The sequence below is a fragment of the Rhinolophus sinicus genome, chromosome 4 (genome assembly GCF_057876585.1).
Source record: "Rhinolophus sinicus isolate RSI-liver-muscle chromosome 4, RSI-T2T, whole genome shotgun sequence".
In the NCBI taxonomy this organism is placed as follows: domain Eukaryota; kingdom Metazoa; phylum Chordata; class Mammalia; order Chiroptera; family Rhinolophidae; genus Rhinolophus; species Rhinolophus sinicus.
In genome coordinates, this window is record NC_142504.1 from 102,447,616 (window position 1) to 102,467,849 (window position 20,234).

Genomic DNA, 20,234 nt, shown 5'->3' on the forward strand with positions numbered 1-20,234 from the left:
GCGAGAAGAACTGAGACTCCTATAACAGAGATATTCACCATCATGAGTAATCAGAGAAAAAGGCAAATTAAAACAAGTTAACTCTTTATACCAGAGGTTCTCAGCCCTGGCTTTGCATTAGAATCACCTGGGAAGATTTTTAAAAACACAACACAGATGCCCTACCCCAAGAGATTCAGATACAAATGTTCTGGGTGAGGCTGGGGCATTGGTTTTATTTAAAGATCCCTAAGGTGTTTCTCTAGCTATTGCACAGCCAGAAATGAGGGCCTGATACATTGGCAAAAAGTACAAAGCTGTGTGAGTGCTGGCAGGGGTGGCAGTGATTCTAGAGGAAATCTGGAACTACTTGATCAAATGAAGGATGTACAAATCTGTGCCCCAGCAATTCGGCTCCTACGTATATATACATCAAATAAATTTTTCTTTGGCTCCATCAAGAGACTTGTACGAGGTGTTGATTGCAACATTATTTGTAGTGACCAGAAGCTGGAGAAAATCTGGATATCCACCTGGGACAGTAGATGGTTCAGTGGTGGTGGCTGCACAGATAGTGGTTAGATTAATGTACTGACTGTACCATTAATGGGTCTTAAAAGCACAGTGAAAACAGCAAGAATCTAGAACAACCATACTTGTTTTGCAAAACCACCCATAGAAAAACACATGAAAATCTATAAGGTGGAAGAGAACAGGAGCAAGGTGTGGAGAGAAAGTGAATAAAATAAGAGAAGAGCCAGGCAAGGACCAATCATGAAATTATGCTATGAACCCTCTGCACCTACGTTAAAAGAAAAGAAGCAACATACATATGTGGCGACAGCAATGAGTAGTAGGGAGAGCAACAGAGTGAGAAGGGAGCACACAAGATCTGACTGAGGACGGGCCAGTTTGAGGCTCAATGCAAGATGCACACTGGCAAGGAGAGAAGCAGCAGGAGTGAGCACTTCAAGTCAGAGTTCATTTGTGCATAACTGAAAACTGTGACCCAGGCTGTAAGGGGGAATTCGGGTCAAAGAAAACTCAAAGAAGCTGTCTGTCAGGAAGTCTCCACTGGCGAGCCTTCACTGGCGGGTCTGTTTTGAGCAGATGGAAAAGGAGGGCTATCCTAAGTAGTGCAAAGGAACAATCCGAGTAAGGGACTCATGCGGGACCGAGAAGAGGCTGGTCTCCATGCACCGAGGAGCTGGGCATGGCTTGGCTGAAGGTACGTGTTAGGAGAGGAGGGCCAGGAGAAATGCAGCTAAACATGAGAAGGGACCACTGGGCTTTAGAAGCCAGACAGGAGTTAGCACTCAGTCTGTCAGGAACTAGAAAACTGCTGAAGAAAGGTGGACCATGGAGAAGAGACTAGATGTGAGGAAGGGTGTTGGGTGGGGGAGGACTTTCTAAGGAAAATAACACAGGAGGACAAAAACTTTTTTTTTCAAGATTTTATTGGGGAAGGGGAACAGGACTTTATTGGGGAACAGTGCGTATTTCCTTTTTTCTTTTCCAAGTCAAGTTGTTGTCCTTTCAGTCTTAGTTGTGGAGGGTCAAGCTCAGCTCCAGGCCCAGTTGCCAGTTGTTAGTTGCAGGGGGCACTGCCCACCATCCCTTGCAGGAGTCGAGGAATTGAACTGGCAACCTTGTGGTTAAGAGCTCACTGGCCCATGTGGGAATCGAACCGGCAGCCTTCGGAGTTAGGAGCACGGAGCTCTAACCGCCTGAGCCACCTGGCTGGCCTGAGGACAAAGACTTTGACACAAGCTTTCATCAAGGTCATGAAACAGAAGGTATTTGAAGGGTGATTAATGCGGGGGATGGTGGTGCAAGCGAGGATTTTAGAGCTAGATGGGGCTAGATTTTGCAGGGCCCTTTTTGCCCTTGTTAAAGGTTTCTTCCTCCATGCACTGGGAATCTGTTAGAGTACTGAGTGGAGCACGGCATCGCGTGATTGGCATCGAAGGATCGCTGTAAATCCTTGGAGGAGAGGGACACTTTCTCTCTCATTTTAATTGTGTTAATTTTCACACATTGCTTAAGCTTGAATCATTATTATGGAAAATTGGAGAAAAAAAAATTCCTCCATTACATTTCCTGGCCTTGTGGATGTCAGGTGTTTACACTTTTTCTTTAGTTCACTAATTTTTTTTTTTTTTTTAGCAGAGAGATAATGGTAATAAATATAAACAAATAAGTATCCACCATTCCTTTCCTTGAGGAGCTCAAATTGTAGAAAGAGTGATGCAAATAGATAATCACAAATCACTGGAATGAGAGCCATTTAGAGGCAAGACTGAGGGTGATGGAGCAAGCGGAGAGGCAGGAGGCTCTGTCTGAGGCCAGGTGGAAAGTCTGCACTTGAGGGGTGGCAGACCCGCTGGGTTTTGAGAAGTGTAGGAGTTTTCCAGGAGGAAAACTGGGGCTCAGTTACTCACTGGTTGTGTGACCTTGAACAAGTTCCTCGCACTTCAGAATCTGTTTCCTTATGAGTGAAATGGAGTTGCTAGTGTTGCCTAATTGTTAACGGAGTTGTGAAGGTGAAATGGTAAAACGCACTATGTTCTTTCTTAGTACTTATCATAGTTATCATAGTTGGGAGGCGAACAATTATCATAGTTGGGAGGCTAACGTTGAGGCTACTGCATTTACCAGAGGGAGAAATTTATAAGAATCTTTAATACAGGGCCTGACAATCACTAGGGTGTCTCATGTCTGTTGTTCTTCTCCACAGCTAGGCTATTCTCTGGCATTTCCCTCACAACACACATTATTTTCCCCCACTCTGCTCCTCTCTCAAAGGTTCTCTTCACTTATGATGCTTTCTTTTCACTTCCTTTTGCCATCTTCCAGTATCCTTATCTGGTTCAAGATTCACATGTCTTGGAAGCCTTCAGTGACTGGCTTGATTCTACATTAGTCACTGCCTTTGCTGTACGCATATTTTGAAAGATATCACTCTTTGCATATTTGTTTTCAGTTTCACCAATTCCTCATCATTGAGTCCACTCATGCCCCTCACTCAAGCACTTCTGCTCCGCCTAAATTCCAGAGTCACCATGACTGAGGCAGACTATATATTTAGAGCCCCAATTTTTGACATCAGGGTGCTGGAGTCTAACATCATCTACTACGCCCTGAAATTTAATGTCGCAGCCTTGACATGAGGTGTCATTTCCCACTGCTGACCACTTGGAGCCTTGCTTTAGTCTGCATAGGCTCGATTTTGCTGCAGTAACAAATCGCATGGGTAGTACAATGGCTTATGACAATGGAAGTTTATTTTTTGGTCACACTACTTGCCTCGTATTGGCCGCCTATGGGCTCTGCTCCATTTATCATTGTCCTCATTATGGGACTCAGGCTAAAGGAACCAAGCCTCTTTGTAGAACATTGCCATTGACCATGACTTATAAGTTGTCTTAGCATTAAATGCTCCAGCCTTAAAATGATACACCTCTCTTGTACCCACAACTCTGGCCAGAATAAACCTGCCTTCAAGGAGGCTGAGGAGTAGGGCAGGCAGTGCAATTCTATTATGTCTTGGAAAGGCTTGAGCTAGAACATTGTGGTCTGGGGGTGAGCGCTTCATGGGGCCCCAGGTCTGATAAACAAGTTATGACACTGAAGTTTACAAGTCCAAGTCCTTTCTCTTATGACTCGTTCTGTAGGCCTGAGATCCTCCTGGGTCTCTCCCCCAAGGTCTTGTTCTAATCATCAGCTTGTTTCCCCCAGTCCCTGAATAGGACTGGAAGCCTTGTCTTCTTTTTTGGCCCCATCCCTAAGGACTGGAGTCTCATCTATCCAGATGTTAGAGCCCTGCTACCTGTAGGCAAATCATGGCATGGATGGCAAGGAATGCTCAGACTCCTGATCATTCTCCGTTTGAGTTGTTCCTGTTGGCAAGGCTTGATGTTTTTGTTTGGATTCTCTCATGCAAGATCATCTGCCTGAACCTCAGCCAGAGATTGTCCACAAAGCTAGTACGTCTTGACTTCTGCGTAGGAGTTTCTAAGCTTGTGTTATAATTGGGTCTAAATTCCAGCGTCCTCTCCCTAGTAGTGCAGTCTCCTTTCTTGCTGCCAGTAAACAACCATGCTGCCTTGATATATATCCCACGGCACGTCATCAGAGTCTTTAGGTGTTTTTAATTGTTTTTTTCTATCCATAAGAGATTAAATTTTTAAATATATTTCTCCTCTGCTATCCCCCATTTTTTCTCAGCATCTAATGACACAGTGAATATAGTATTTTTTTGAAGTTAATATTACCATCCTTCACTTTTATTTAAGATACCATATTTTTTAAAGGAAAACTTTTAACAAAGTGGTTAATAAATACAGCAAAACAATATTTTTAAAAACTGAGTTTTGATTTTATTGCTCATGCTAGTTTCCTTAGGACCACTCAGTTATTTTCTTCGAGGCTTAAAACTAGGCCTATCCATGGTTTGCAACGGTCCTTGGAAGCATAGTTCCAGCTGCAGGAGCTAGGAGAAAGTCTGTTTTGACAAGCATTACACAGAAAACTAGGTAATAGATTGCAATCTGAATAGGCACCCAGTATCAGATATTCCAATTGGAAATAATAGGTGATCTGTCAGACAGTTGAAATATAACAACCGGAAATTCAGGAACAGAAAATATTTGAAAACCCAAGTAGGCAGTTGGTAATCTGCTGAAGATCTTTTAACTGGGTCTATGGTTAGATTCAGAATGTACGCTTTGCCGTTCCATCCATCTGCCCCCAACAACAGCCTCCTCTTGGGGATCTTGTTGAACACCTGGACCCTATTTTTATCCCCAAGGAGAAGGATCTGAGGGAGACACTCCTCCCTGCCCTGCTCAGGAGCCACTACAACTTAAGCCTCCTGGTCTGATTGGGAATCTGAGGCCCTGACTGAGCTGGATTGGCTGCTGAAGCAGCACTTTGTGTGGGTATGCCCAGTAAGATCAAAGGACCACAGTCCTCCTGGGGCTTGCCAGGCCAGGAGTACCTCCTGAGCAAAAATATTGGAGGAAGTTGCAGTTGCACTATTACCAATGAGGAGTTGTGAAGCTGAAAGAAACTTTTCTAAACTGTGAATAATAAAAGTAATTTTCACAGCCATGAGAGAGGGAAGACAAAATTGTTTCTATTTTTTTCTACTGAAAATAAAATTGCTGTCACATGAAGAGGTGATCAATGAACAAAAAATGCCCTACAGAGGTGTATCACGCAGTTAATTAATAATATTAATTAATGTTTTTCCTGGATACTATGATGTTTGTGGTATTTATCATCAACTTTTAAAATTTTATGTTTTATTTATTTTCTCATTTTTGGTACCTAATTTTGTACCTAATTTACTTAAGAAAGCTCCCCAAATTATACAAACTTCAGGCCCTATACAATTTAGATTTGTTCCTGGTCACTAGGGAATCTAGACCATTTTTTGAATTATTTTCCCTAACAAAGAATCGGTTGTATTATTTGCCCTCCTGTGATATTAAATAACCACTTCTTGGGTGAATGAATGGGGAGCCACAAACTTGGGATACTCATAAAGTATCACTAAATGCTTTGGTATTTCATCAGGAAAATGGAGTAATGATACTTAATTCAGGAAATTATTAGGAGGATTAGATATGATCAGTGTGGTATGCACTGAAAGAGGCACCCTTCATAAGAAATGTCAATAATGTTAATAAGATGTGGCTGAGTCAGAAGCCATCCAGAGGTAGAGCAGCGCCCATTAGTCACATTCTTCAATGAGGGATGAAAGTTTTGTTTTCTTAACTTCTCACTTACATTTGAACTGCCCTCCTGTAGCCTTCTCTTGATGTGAAGGGCAGATAACCCCTTAATTTATTTAAGATTTTTTGGGAGGGGCAGGGTTTTTTGTTGAGAGGGATTTTTGAGCAAATATACAGGTAGTTTTTCACTTTCCCTCTTTGATTATTATTATCATTTTTCTCATAGTCATTGCATTGGTTTGATTTTGACTTAACAACTTCAATACTTCTTTAACAATCTCTGTGCATTATGACAGATTATCTTATCAAGTTTAAATTAATAGGAAATGGAAAAATCTAAATACTGTACTGAAGCCTTTGAAATCTGGTGTCTGTTTGGTTATTTTAATCACTCAACACAACATGATAAACTATAATAATGTTCTGGCCTACAAAAATTTCTAAAGATGAGAGAGTGGTAGCTGTCATATTGGTTGTCATCACACGGAAAGACCAAAGCAGAAATCTAATGATGTTTTGATTACTATCAGATCTTGGTGAAATTTCAGTCACTGAAGTGTTTGAAGTGGATAATTTGATCAATAAATTAACTTTTTTTGTAATCTTTAGACTACAGTGCGATTCATTTTATAACAGGTGATATGTTAACAGGCTTTGCATTCTTTTGGCTAAAAAAATTACCAGTTGTTAAAGGACTGTCAACCACTTTCAATTCATAGGGAGTTCCAAATTCTTTTGGCTTAAAATTCTGCAGATATCAAAGAACTTTTCTAGGATATATTCAACATACCACTGAGAATTAACCTGTATTTCTTTGCACATTGTAATAATCCAGGTGTGCTCTACTGTAGCAGTTAGGCTGTGGTGGAATAAAAGCACAAAAAAATGTTCTTTGGAACAATAGAGAAAGTTAGAAATTCCTACTAAAAATTTTAATACACTGAAATATACTTGTTCATTTGTACTTTGGCTCTTGCAACAGTTAATCAGTTGATGATAGTGAGGGTGGGACTTTGATATTATTTTGTCAGTGACTTGACATACATCGTGGAATTTCACCTACTCAGTGGTTATGAAACGCCAGTGCAAAATTTAATAAATATGTGTCTTAGTACCATGGTGCCATAATAGATTTTTTAAAAAGCTCAAGTAAAATATGCATTCTATTCAATTGAAATACATGTTCACTAGAGATATTAAATTGTTTTTTAAATGCATTGCCTTATCCAGTGGTCATGGTTAGTACTAGTGAATCTTATAACTCAACATGGGTTCCTTATAGCTAAGTGACCACATGTCCTTGTTTGCATGGGATAGTATTGCTACTACTGCTTCCCTTTGCTCACAAAAGTGTTTTGGTTTGGAGTGATACATTTTATGATTGCTCTACTTACACAGTCCCAGCAGTCTCAGTTTCATTGGCTTAGTTTCAGCACGGAGAGGTAAAGCACTGTCTCTTATTCCTCCTTAGAACAAATTCCTTCCCTAGATTTTTCATGCCTTTATATTTTGTAGACCCTGGGGCTGTTTTACTTTCCTTTTAGCTAGTAATAGAATACCAGTGGAAACCTCTAGCTAAAGAATGAATATGTAGGACAACTTCAGAAATGATCAAAAAATGTTTTTAATACAAAGGAATCTCTTTTATTCACCATTAAACAAGCAGCACCTTGCTCAATGCTTGTATAGCAGAGATTCAATAGTTCTTGTTGAATAAATAAACAATTTAAAAACTTACCCATTTTTTAATTTAAGCAAATTGAGGTTTCTTCATACACGATTTTCTTCCTAAAGATAGGAAGACACCCCGTGACCACCCTGGGAATCATTGTTTGTTAAAATACTTCTCAAATGTTGTTTGAATGAGGATGAGTTGACATTTGGCCAAAAAGTCAGACTCTCAAATCCTGCTTCTGAAAGTCTGTGTCAGATGGCTCCCGGTATGTAACAGGTATCCCATGGGATCCTGTCCAACTCCTTTCTTTGAAATTTTTATTTCACTTTGTTTTCAAAAAGAGATTTGCTTGACTTCCTAATAGGCTGTTCATCTTTCTGCAAAGTCACCAGTTATGCAGAGGATATTGGACTGAAATGGACACCAGTTTGCACTACACACCTGGTCTTATCAGTTCCTCTGTCTGGACACAAATTTCCTCAACCTTAAAATGACCAGGCTGAACTACAAGATCTCCCAGACTTCTTGCAGCTCTATTATCAGGTGATTCTTATCTTTGAAACCTGAGAGATGTCTGGTCAGATTAAAAGTGCTACAGGAGATATTTTCAACAACAACAAAAAAGCGTAAAGTACTTTGTCTTTTTTGCTTCACTTCCCCCAAATTATCTTGGATTAATTACTACTGAAAAGATATGTTTAGACTTTTAGGTTATGTAAGCACCATTCTTCACAACTTTCTGCACCAATTTTATTTGGGATTCCCTGGATACATATGTTGGGAACTGATGGATAACTTTTCATTTAAGGTAAAAAGCTATTTCTTAAATCTTACCAATTGTCTTTTAGATCCTGCCAAACATATTTCTACAGATAACAGTCCTTTGCTTTTGAGTAAAATTTGCAGAAGTTAGAAGAGCCCCACCTGCCCAAGTGTTATAATACTAAACTGTAAGCAGAATCAGAAGTAATCTGGGTAACTATGCCAAATAGATCCCACAGAAAGGAAAGAGAAAGGGACCCTGGTGAATATATCATCAGATTAACTATCTGTATTGGATTAGGGTTTGAGGAAGTGTAAACCAGGTTAGATTAAAATTTTCCAGAAGGGGGAGGGAGGGAGGGAGGGAGGGAGGGAGAGAGAGAGAGAGAGAGAGAGAGAGAAGATTGGAAAAATTTTAGAGCTGGGAGGAATCCGAGAAGTTCAAGACTTGAACAGTAGGTCATGAGTACCTAAAGTTGCTCAGGAAAAATGTTCACGTTCAGTTGGTAAAGAAGCAACATTCACTTATTTCAGAATTCTATCTTGGGCAGTTGCTGAAGTCAGAAGGAAGGGCTCTGTGAAATGATGTGATAGAAGAGAGAGGGAAGAGTTGCATGCTTGCAGGTTTCTTTCTGTTAGGCAGGCAGCCTGGTGGAGTAGTACTGAGAGTGTATCACAGGAGTGGGATTGATTTCCTGCATCCTATATAATTACTTAACAAACACCCAACTTCTTCCTTTAAGGTGGATCCTAGATGAAGAATAATTATTTATTATTTAGTCTAATCCACACTGGCACCAATGTCTCATAATAGGTTTAATATTAATCAACACAATTAGTCCTCAAGGTTGCAGCTATAAAAGGCAATGGACAGACTGAAAAATATTTCTGGAGTTAAGCTTGTGATATCGGCAGCAGAAAAATGGACAGAAACCATGGGAAATATGTAGTGAATATTGAACACTCTGGAAACCAGCTGGTGAGTACTGGTGGCACTATTTTAGTATGTTATGATAGCTCAGAGTCTCGTTTGCAGTATTTATACAACTCTTAATTTTTTTTTATTACAACATGGTTCTTCCCCCAAAGGAATTTTTAATCAACGTTTTACATGGAAGCCAATTTTTGACTATTCTATTACTAATTATTAATTAGAAAATTTTTATTTTTTCTGCATCACTTATCTAAGATATCAGCAATTTCTTGGGTAAAATTTAATAGCCTGTTCAAATAATTCTCTACAGTTATCGTAATTCAAACATAAGCCAACAAATTTGCATTTGATTGCATCAACAAATTGTGTTTTTCAAATATGATATGTAGACTTTTCTGTTAACTGCCTACTTTTTCAATGTAGTGTGTAGATTTGCCAGAACTCAAAGATTTCTACGTATCTTTGAAAGTCAGAAAATAATCTTGTAAGTGAAGTCTAGGCCTTCACTTAGGAAGTAAATTATCCAGCAAATCCTTTAGATTGAGCTCTACTTAACTACTTACGAATTTCTTTTTTAGTAAAGAATTGTATTAAGGTGAACTATTAGATTTCAATTGTATACAATATTATTTGACTATTATTTACTCGTATGTTTTTGAAAGAAACAATTTATACCATGAGTTTTATGATTGCCATTTATGTAACTGTGCATGTCTGACTAGAGCCCTTGATATTGGAAATAGAAATGGAAATGTACTGAATGAAATCAGTATAAATTCGAATGGGCGATTAGATATTGTGAGGAAAAATATTTTTGTCCCCATGCACTAACAAAGAAGTTACAGGGCAGAGAAATTATTCTCTTGATTCTAGATCAGCATCTCCATCCCCTGAAGATGTTCTTCATGCTCCCTCTGTCCTTGAAACACTGTCACTGTGTCTTTACAGTGTCAAGATACTCAGATAAAAAGGTCCCTTTAGTAATAAATGAGTCATCTTGAAGATTTTCTTAGACAATGCTGAAAGTTTTCAAACAAAGTTTTCAGATCTTGATCACTGACTGAATATTTCACTTTACACCTGACTATTTGGATATAATGTTAGGGAAATATTTTCGTCCAACTGAGGGCCATTTTCACCAATGGATTAAAGTACTGGTGGAAGGCCACATAGAAAAGGATAGTTTAGGAGTTTGTTTTTCCCTACTAGGAAACATGAAATGGTATTAATAAATTAATCTCTTTTCAGTTATGAGTGGAGATTTGAAAGTTATATTCCCTGAACATAGCTAATACTTATTAGATATATATAATGAAGATTTTCATTTCTACCAAGAGCTAATTAGCTATAATTCATAGATTCCCCAACTGAGCAAAATTTTAACTTTAAGAGACTCCACTTTTATTAAGAGAGAGGGGAAACTAAGACAGGATTATATTACCCCCTGAAGCTCCAGTATCATGGGTTCTCCCCTCTCAGTATAGACACCTACCTTCTTTTTTCTTTTAAATATATTCAATTCTGGCAAGTTGGTCTGGCCAGTAAATTTTTAATTACAAAAGTTAAAAAATGTCCAAGTTTATCAGCCACAAACAAACTGAATAGCTGAATAACAACTGTAGTAATAATACACAGAAATACAAAGCTTTTATAAAATATAAATCTTTGTGATTTTTCTGAAAATTATCTATTTAAAAGTAGATGGAAATTTGTTAAAGTGCCTGTGTATATCATATCTTCTTTTATTCACTGCATTGCTATTCTCTATTTGTTTGACATGATATTGTATGTTTAGAAAAATAGACATTGACTAATTATTTATGCCCAAGTATATTCCTTCTTGCCTTAGTTACAGTTATACTCCTTTTTATTTTTAGTTATAGTCGCTCAGTGGCCAGGTTTTGTACACATGTTTAGTTTGTTTTATTAGAACTTAGAGATTGAGTTAGCAATGTCACTAGCTTTTTAAATAACCTTTTAAGATTGAGTATTTAATCGATATAATCAAGAGAGATTACATTTAAATACTACCCTTGCCGTCCTATGAGGAAAATAATTCTAGATAATTCCAGAATATTTTTCAGTAATGACAAATTTGTATGTAACAATTGACTCTTCCATGAGTAAGTAACACAGATTACTCTCCTTTTTCTTAAAAACTAGATCTGGGTTATGTTTCTATTAACTTACTTCAGAAAAACACCTAATTCCCTAAACCTTTCTTATTTGAACCCACCCTTTTAATTCATTTACTTTTTAAAATTTCAAAATGTGTTTAAAAGATTTAAAGAATATTAGGCATCATGTACCAAATATCAAGTTTAAAAAATAAATCATTACAGATATAGTTGAAGTCTTCTGTTTATATCTTCCCGATACTGTTCCATTTCTCCTTTGTACTACCCACCCCATAGACTATGGTGAATACAGTTGTGCCTAAATATTTTCCAGGTTCTAATTCTTGTTATATTTCTCTGTACCTATTTTGTCAAATTCAAATAACTATGTTGTAATCGACTATTCAAACAGGAACTAGATAGTGCATGTTGAGAGGTTGCTAGATTACTTGTCTCCCATGGACTGCCTAATTCTGTTGAAAAGAGGATGGCATTAATGATACAAAGGCCACAGGACCCGTGTGGTGAAAAATATTAACTATTTTGAATGTTAAACTAACTTGCATTTCTGGGTTAGACCTCACTTGGTCATGATTTTTTAACCTTTTTATATATTCTTTTGTTTAATTTGCTGTTCTTTTGTTTAGAATGTCTGTACCTACGTTTTTTGAGAGATTGATCTTCGGAGATTTCAAGGTCAACTCTTTAGCTTCCTATGCCAGGCAGCCTCAAAATCTGACAAATGTCTTTAGGGGGAAACCAGTCTTGTGTTTGTGGGAAGCCCCTTTCTTCTAGCAGGATTTTATCTCCTAATCACTATGATACTGCTGGAGACCTTACTCTGACTTTCCATTCCAGGCCTCCAGCCTCCTGAGCTAGCCCAGAACATTACAGAGGGGTTGGGGCTGCTCTGTTTTCCAACCTGTCATGCCAGGAGTGCATGAACACCAAAAGTTTTGCACTTCGGGTAGTCAGAATGTGAGCTCATGCTCAAAACCAACAAATGCCCCCGGAAGAGGAAATGACCTATGATTTTCAGACCACTTTGATAAAACTCTATCCTCCTTTAATTTTTAAATAATCTAATTTTCATTTCTTTCAAAGATCTTCAATTATTTTTATTTATGTATTGACTGATTGATTGCAGTGGGAGAAGTGGCCTATTGCAATATACTATATCCAACTCTTTAGATCTTGGTTTTCTCATTTTGCATATGATCCAAAAAAGTTGTTCTTGATAAGCTTTAAGGTCTGTAGAATTTTCACTCTATGATGTATTTTTCTTATACAATCTACCTATACCAGCTTGCCACATAATGACATTTAACAATGCATTAAATATGATGATAAAAGATAATGCTTATTCCTGGACTTTAACATCAATAATTATATAAAATAATGAACTCTAACTTATGCTCTATTTAAATTTCCTTGTTTTGAGAACAAATGCAATGAATATATTCATTTATTCCTTCAGTCAGGTTTCAAACGAATTTATTTGATCAAATATGTCATAATCTGATTTATATTTGTCAGAATGATATTACTTTAGACATTAAATATAAAAACTTCTTATTTTCTCTCCATTCTTTTTTATATACAGCCATTTCTGAGCCCAAGAAACTATGAGGCTCAAAGTTCAGCATGTGGGTCTCTACCATCAACTGATGTAATTAGTGATGCTGGTACCAACTTAACTGTCTGCACCAACACAGGGACCTTTGGACACTCAGAAGTTCCTGACAGAGAATTACAACATTGTCAGGTAATGTCTCTGGGCTATGATGTAATTCACATGGAAATGCTCTTGACCTAATATTTGGGAGGAAGAACATTCAATCAATTAATGTTAACATTGTTCTTTTGAAAATCTAAAGCATCCTTTGAACATGTCAGGCCACTGAGAGGGACAGCAAGATAGATAGATTTACGAGCTCTTCATTTAAGGAGTTAATGATTGTGATGGAAAGACAAAAACAAAATTTAGAGAACATATATAAGGGTGAAAGAAAATAAGTCTTTGGCCTCCTTTTTTTGGAGGACAGCAAATACATTGGCAGTGAATGACATTGTAACCCTTGCTCAGGTGGGAGATGAATTTCTGTGTTAGGGCCCCAGGGCCCTAGTCTGGGGGGGATCTGCCTCACTCTCCTTCCCTTCTTGCCTCTGAGCCAACGTGGGCCTCCCATTAGTCCTCCTTGTTCTGACCTCATGTGTTTTCAACCTTGAGTTAGGAACCATTTAGTACCACCTTGGTTTGGTACCCAGAAGCAGACTTCCGGTATTCATGACCCTTTTTCTTGTTATCCTGTTTTCTTTGCCTTAAGGTCTGATCTCTGCGTCTTCCCCGCCAGGTGAAAACTTAACTTTGACAGACTGATGTTGAGGCTTGGCAATTTGGTTCAATGTTTCTAGGTCTGTACTACACCTTTCCTCTAGTTAACCCTACTGTAGAGACATTTTGGAGAGACTGACAAAATAAGAGAGCATAAACTCTTTATGTCAAGAGATATTGTGGAAGAATGCTTTTGATAGATAGGACTTACTTAGAGAGTATGTCTCTGATGACCTCAAACAAACCAAACCAATCAGAGAGCTGGAAGTTATGTTAGATGCCTTTCCTTAGCGACAGAGAGAAAACAGTGTGGTCTAGGAAGTTTAAAATGTTTGTAAGAATTCACACAGCTAGGCAGTAATAGCACTGGAACGCAGGTCTGAAGTCAGGTTAAGATGAGTTTCTGTTACTCTTGCCCCTCTTTTTAAGATTCAAACCAAAAATGAAGATAATTACCTCCCTTATCTGAGATATGAGTATGGTCCTTCCTCTCCTCACTCTCTGACTTCCCTTCTAAGGCCTGAATGGGGCAGGAGATGCTATCTGTCTTTGGGCGCTCTTCATTGGCGCCCCGAATTCCCTTGGCCTTGGTATCCAATGCCCTGGAACTGCTCCTGACTGCCTACTGAGTATTGCTCTGAACACCCAAACTGAGGTTTACTGTTTGAGACACTGTTCCATTTTGGGGGACATTCAAGAGCTGTTCTACACGTTCCAAAGACATCTGCTCTGTGTTTGTTTCCCTTAGTGATGTGTTTTTAGTCATAAGAGAAGGGATAATAGTGAGCTAAACTTGAGTGAAATCAAATTTTCTTTAAATACTTAGAAAATGTAAGGAAATATTACCCATATCATTTCTTTTTTACTATTTGCAGCCATCCTACGCAATAGGTGATATTATCCACATGAGAGAATCAAGGCTGTGCAAGATGATGCAAATTCCCAAATGTCATCATCCAACTACTGAAAGATGGAGTGAAAATTTAAACCTAAATCTATTAGACTTCCTGCCTGTGCTCTTAATTACTATAGTACGCTGCCTTCTGTAAGAATCTAATTATGGGTAATATTTCTTATTTTAAAAACAACACTTTGAGGTAGATATAATTATCCCCACTTTTGATATAAGGTAAGTTGAGATTAGACAAGTTAAGAAACTTGCTCAGAATAGTAATGGTATGGGATTTAAATTCAGGATTCTCTGATCTCAAGACTTACATGTTTTACACTATGCAATGTTTCCTCTGCAATAACAAATTATATACGTGTTAATATATACATTATGTATAAAAATTTCATATATTTATATAAAATTTGTTATATATGATATGTGTGTGTGTGTATATATATATATATATATATATATATATATATATATATATATGGTATGTAAGGTTATATAAAGAGAGTTTAAAAAGTAATTTACTGACATTAATCCTTATTCTAATCTTATCACAAAGAGTTTTATGGATGAAAGAGTAGTGGAAATAGCTGGTGGGAGCAGAAGTGAGATTTCAACAAACATTTTCAGACTCTGAATTTCGTGCTGTGAAATGCTAATCTGTACGAGTTAGCTAGAAATTTTGATAAGCCATTAATTAATGCAGTTAAAATGGAAGGCTTCAAAACAGCCGTATTTCTGATAGTTTACAAACCACGAGGGGAAGAAAATTTGATCAGGTGATCTTTTGGGTCACTCATAGCAGTGTGCAGCAGTCAGCCATACATGTATAGATACTTTTGACAGTGGGAGGGATAAAGAGTTTCTGAGAAGACGTTTATTATTATTTTTTTTACTTTGAAATACAGATATATGAAAATACAGCATGAGAAGTCAGTGGAAATGTCTTTGTTCCTATATTAAAGACCATACAAGGACCAAGTTTTTTCCTAAATGAGGGCATTGAAAGAAAGTATAACCATAAAACACTCTCTTAATAGCATTTAATAATAAATACTGACTCAAATTTATATAAAAGGGATTATCAGTGGTATTAATTTTTTGAAATATTTGGTTTCATTTTCAGTAATTTTATATAAATCTTTTCAGGAGGCACACAGTTTCTTCAGTAACTGGTCTCTGTGGAAAGTTTTTCTGACTTGTCTCTTAGCCTCTGTGATAACAACAGCAATTGGAGTACTTGTAGTGTGTCTGGTATATAATTGGAAAAATAATAATACAACTGTTGTTATCCAACTTCCCCAAAACCATGGGACAACCTCATCTACAATTGAAACTAGTTCCAAACCTGCAGTTCCTACTACCATAATAGATTCTACTACACCATCCACTGTAAATACTATCACAACAACCACTGGTAGCACTTCAACAGAACCTACCAGTACAACCACCACTGCTTCGACTGAAACTACAATAGCAAAAAGCACCACTTTATCTGAAACAACTACAACAATGACTGCAGAGACTACCACTGAGGCTACAAACACATCTGCCAACACCACTGCTTATACCAAACCTGAAAACACAGCAGAAGATACAACTTCAGCTGAACAGACTACCACACCTCCCAGCAATACCACCTAGGCAATAACACTAGCAGCCACCACTACCACCTCTGTTAAACCTACAACCACAGCAGCAGCCATGACTTCAACTGAATCTATAATTACTACCATGTTTCCCTGAAAATAAGACCTAACCAGAAAATAAGCCCTAGCATGATTTTTCAGGATGACATCCCCTGAACATAAGCCCTAATGCATCTTTTGGAGTGAACCTTAATATAAGACCCAGTCTTATTTTTGGGGAAACACAGTACAGCAGCCACAACAACTAAAATGACTACCACAACAACTGCTAGCACTACCACTGAGGCTACAACCACAATGGCCACCACTACTGCTTCTACCAATCCTACAACCACCACAACACCAGCCACCCCTTCACCTGTACCTACAATCACTAAAGCAGCCACCACTTCAACTGAACCAACTACCAAAACAACAATAAGTAATACCACTAAGGCTTCAACCACAATGGCACCGCTACTGCTTCTACAGAATCTACAACAATAACTGGCATCACTACCACTTCTACAGAACTTCCTACGAAGGCAGCAACCACCACTTCAACTGAACCCCAAACCACAACAACTTCCAGCACTACCACTGAGGCCACAACCACAACATCCACCACTACATCTTGAACCTACAGCTACTACTTCACCCACCACTTCCACTGAAGCTACAGCTGCAACAGACATCACTGCTATTGCAACCACAATGGGCACCACTACTGGTTCTACCAAAACTTTAGCCACCACTTCAACAGAACCAACTACCACAACTGGTAGTACTACCATGGAGGCTACAACCACAGTGACCACTACTGCCTCTTCTACTGAACCGACAACCACTATAGCCACCACTTCAACTGAATCTACAACCACCACAGCAGCCACCATTTCAACTGAACCAACTACTACGACAACTTCCAGCATTACCACTGAGGATGCAACCACAATGGGCACCACTACTGGTTCTACCAAAACTTTAGCCACCACTTCAACTGAATCAGCTACCACAACTTCCAGAACTACCACCGAAGCAACAACCACAAAGGTCACCACTACCACCACTTCTACCAAACCTGCAACCACAACACACAACTTTAACTGAATCCACGACCACCATAGCAGCCACCACTTCCACTGAACCACATACCACATCTGCCAGCATTAACTCTGAGTCTACAACAATGACCACTACTACCTCTTCTACCAAAGCTACAACCACAGCTATAGACACTACTACAATTGAACCCACAACCACTACAGCAGCCATAACCTCAACAGAACCAACTACCACAACAACTTCCAGCACTACCCCTGAGGTTACAAACACAACAGCCTCCACTACCACTTCTATCAAACCTACAACCACAGCTGGAACTATTACCACTTCTTCAGAACCTACTACCATGGCAGAACCCCCACTTCATCAGAACCAACCACCATATCTGGCACCACTATCACTGAGACTACAACCACAACCACCACTACATCTTCTACTGAACATATAACCACAACTGCAGACAGCATTTCAACAGAACCACCTACCACAACTGCTCACACTACCACTAATTCTACAACCACAGTGACCAGCACAACATTCTTTACTGAGCCTACAACCACCACAGCAGCCACCAATTCAATTGAACTAACTACCACAACTTCCAGCCATATCACTGAGGTTCCAACCACAATGGCCACCACGACTGCTTCTACTGAACCTGCAACCACCACAACAGCTACCATGTCAACTGAACCAACTACCATAATAATAGCCAGCACTACCACTGATGCTACAGCCTCAACCACCAATCCCTCTTCTGTCTTACAACCACCACAGTAGCCAACACTTCAACTGATCCAACTACCACACAACTACCAGCACTACTATGGAGGCTACCACCACAATGGCCATTACTACCACTTCTACCAAATCTACAACCACCACAGCAGCAGCTACTTATAACTGAATCGGCTACCACAGCAACTGCCAACCCTCCACTATGGCTGCAACCACAATGGCTACCACAACTGCTTCTACTGAATCTACAACAACTACAGCAGCCGCCACTTCCTGTGAACCCACCAGCACAACTGTGAGCACCACCTTTTAATCTTAACCTATGACTATAATTTCAAGCATTGTCCCTCCAATTGAATACATCACTACAACTGTAATTATCTTTTCTATTGCACCTGTGGCTATGAGTACCAGGTGCATATTAACTGAATGTATAACTACAGAAACTTTTACTGAAACTACTATTATGAGATTACAATACTAGTTCAATATTTACCATGGCAACTCCTCTCACTTCAGTTGATGCTACAACTATAAATCATCCAACACATTCAACTCAAATCTGAAAAATTCCCATTTCAAATGAACACTACAATTAGCTTCAGTTTAACAGAACCTCCAGATTCTACTATTTGTTTTTCAACTGAATATCCGTCCTCCACAATAGGTACATCTATGTTAGTGACTGAATCTAGTCTGTTTCTAACTCAACTAAAACATCATCTTCTACCTCCACTACCACCACCTCAAGAAAAAATAAACTCAACACAGACGCTACAAATTCAACTGACTTTCCAATCACAACACCATAATGACTTCAGCAGAATTTATAATCTCCATAACCATTACCTATTAATAGAAAATTAACATAATCTTCTAAGTAATCTACTGTCATAATGCAATTAACATTTCCACTGCTCTTTCAAATGAGTGTATAGCCGCAACATTACATCCACAAAACATTGCTAGTGTCATAACTTCTACTAATACAAAGTAAATCCAAACTACTCATTTATGTGGGAAACCTGTTATTATTTAATAAAATGTTATCAAATATAGATACAGTCATTTATTATTCCAAAGTTTTAGTCTTTAATACACAAATTCTATATGTAATAGGGGAAGGACATTCTATATGGTAAGGGTATGTTAAATACATTTATGTATTACTGCATTTTCTTTTTAGATTGTGTAAAAGTTTCATTTCATTGTCTCTTTAAATCATTTTGTGTTTTAAGTGATACCGGGAGTGCCAAAAAAATGTATACACAAGAGATGTCATCTATGTATTATTTTTCAAAATTGAATTGAATTATTAATAGTAATGTAAAGTATGATGTTTGCTCAAAAGATGGCGTTAATCAAGTGAATGCTAGCATCACCATGTGACAGGTAGAACAGTCAAAGAAAATGGTGGGAGCACGGTTGTTGTTCGAGGAGTGCAAGACCATTTTGAAGTGGTATTTGAAATTCAATAACGTTGTGGAAGTACAACAATGGAGGCATGAGTATGCAACAGAACCTCCAACACGCCTAACAATTGCACGCATTCGTGATGTGATATGTTTGAGACGCATGGTACTGAACAAATTAAATGGTATGTGCAGTGATACAAGTGGCCACTTTGGTCAGTGTTGCTCAAGCAGTAGTTCACCGTAATCAGAAGTGGCTGGACACTGACGGTAACCACTTTGAGCATCTCTTGTAATTGCAAAAGTCAAACATGACTTGTATTTATCTTTTGTTATCAGTATAGACTATTACAATTTTAATACAGTTTTTTTTCATTCTTAAAACATGCGTACATTTTTTTGGCGCCCTCTGTATTTGTAAATGTGTTATCATTATTTTCATTTTAGTAAATTTGTTTTCTGCTATTTTTTTGCAGTAATCTTATAAAGGCACTCAATTAAATACTGAGTAAATATTTACTTGTACCTGCTATCTGCTGGAATACTGGAGAATATTCAGAAAAAGAAAATAGCAAAACAGATAGTAAGAAACTTACAAATTTGGGTTCTGTTACTTAAAATTCTTGGTAATTGATAGGTTTAAATTGGTGTTATGGTACTTGCATTCCACTGTAGTCCCACTGAATCAGAATCATCATGGATCGGCCATAAATCTATATTTTTTCAAAAAGTATTCAGAGAAGCTTGATAATCACTAGTTGAAGCATTAAACTCAGAAGGACATTGTGACTTGTTACATCTTTTGGATGGTGTTAATAAGGTTGATAGAAATCAGGAAATATTTTTTTAAGCATTAACAAAAGTCAGTGTCATTTATTGGTGTTAATTTTACCTATAAACAAAAGATGGCCGTATAGTGTATAGACACATGAATGCATGGTTTGGAGTGG

At 38.1% G+C, this 20,234-nt stretch overlaps 1 protein-coding gene across 1 annotated transcript; it reads left to right on the plus strand.

The window, feature by feature from the left end:
• Positions 1–8,557: 8,557 nt before the first annotated feature.
• Positions 8,558–19,458, plus strand: DYNAP (dynactin associated protein). Its single transcript, XM_088797618.1, has 5 exons — positions 8,558–9,133; positions 12,809–12,970; positions 15,591–16,082; positions 16,601–17,014; positions 17,058–19,458. Exons 1-5 carry the CDS (start codon positions 9,077–9,079, stop codon positions 17,580–17,582), a joined length of 1,650 nt encoding a protein of 549 aa, XP_088653744.1. The 5' UTR covers positions 8,558–9,076; the 3' UTR covers positions 17,583–19,458.
• Positions 19,459–20,234: the final 776 nt, after the last annotated feature.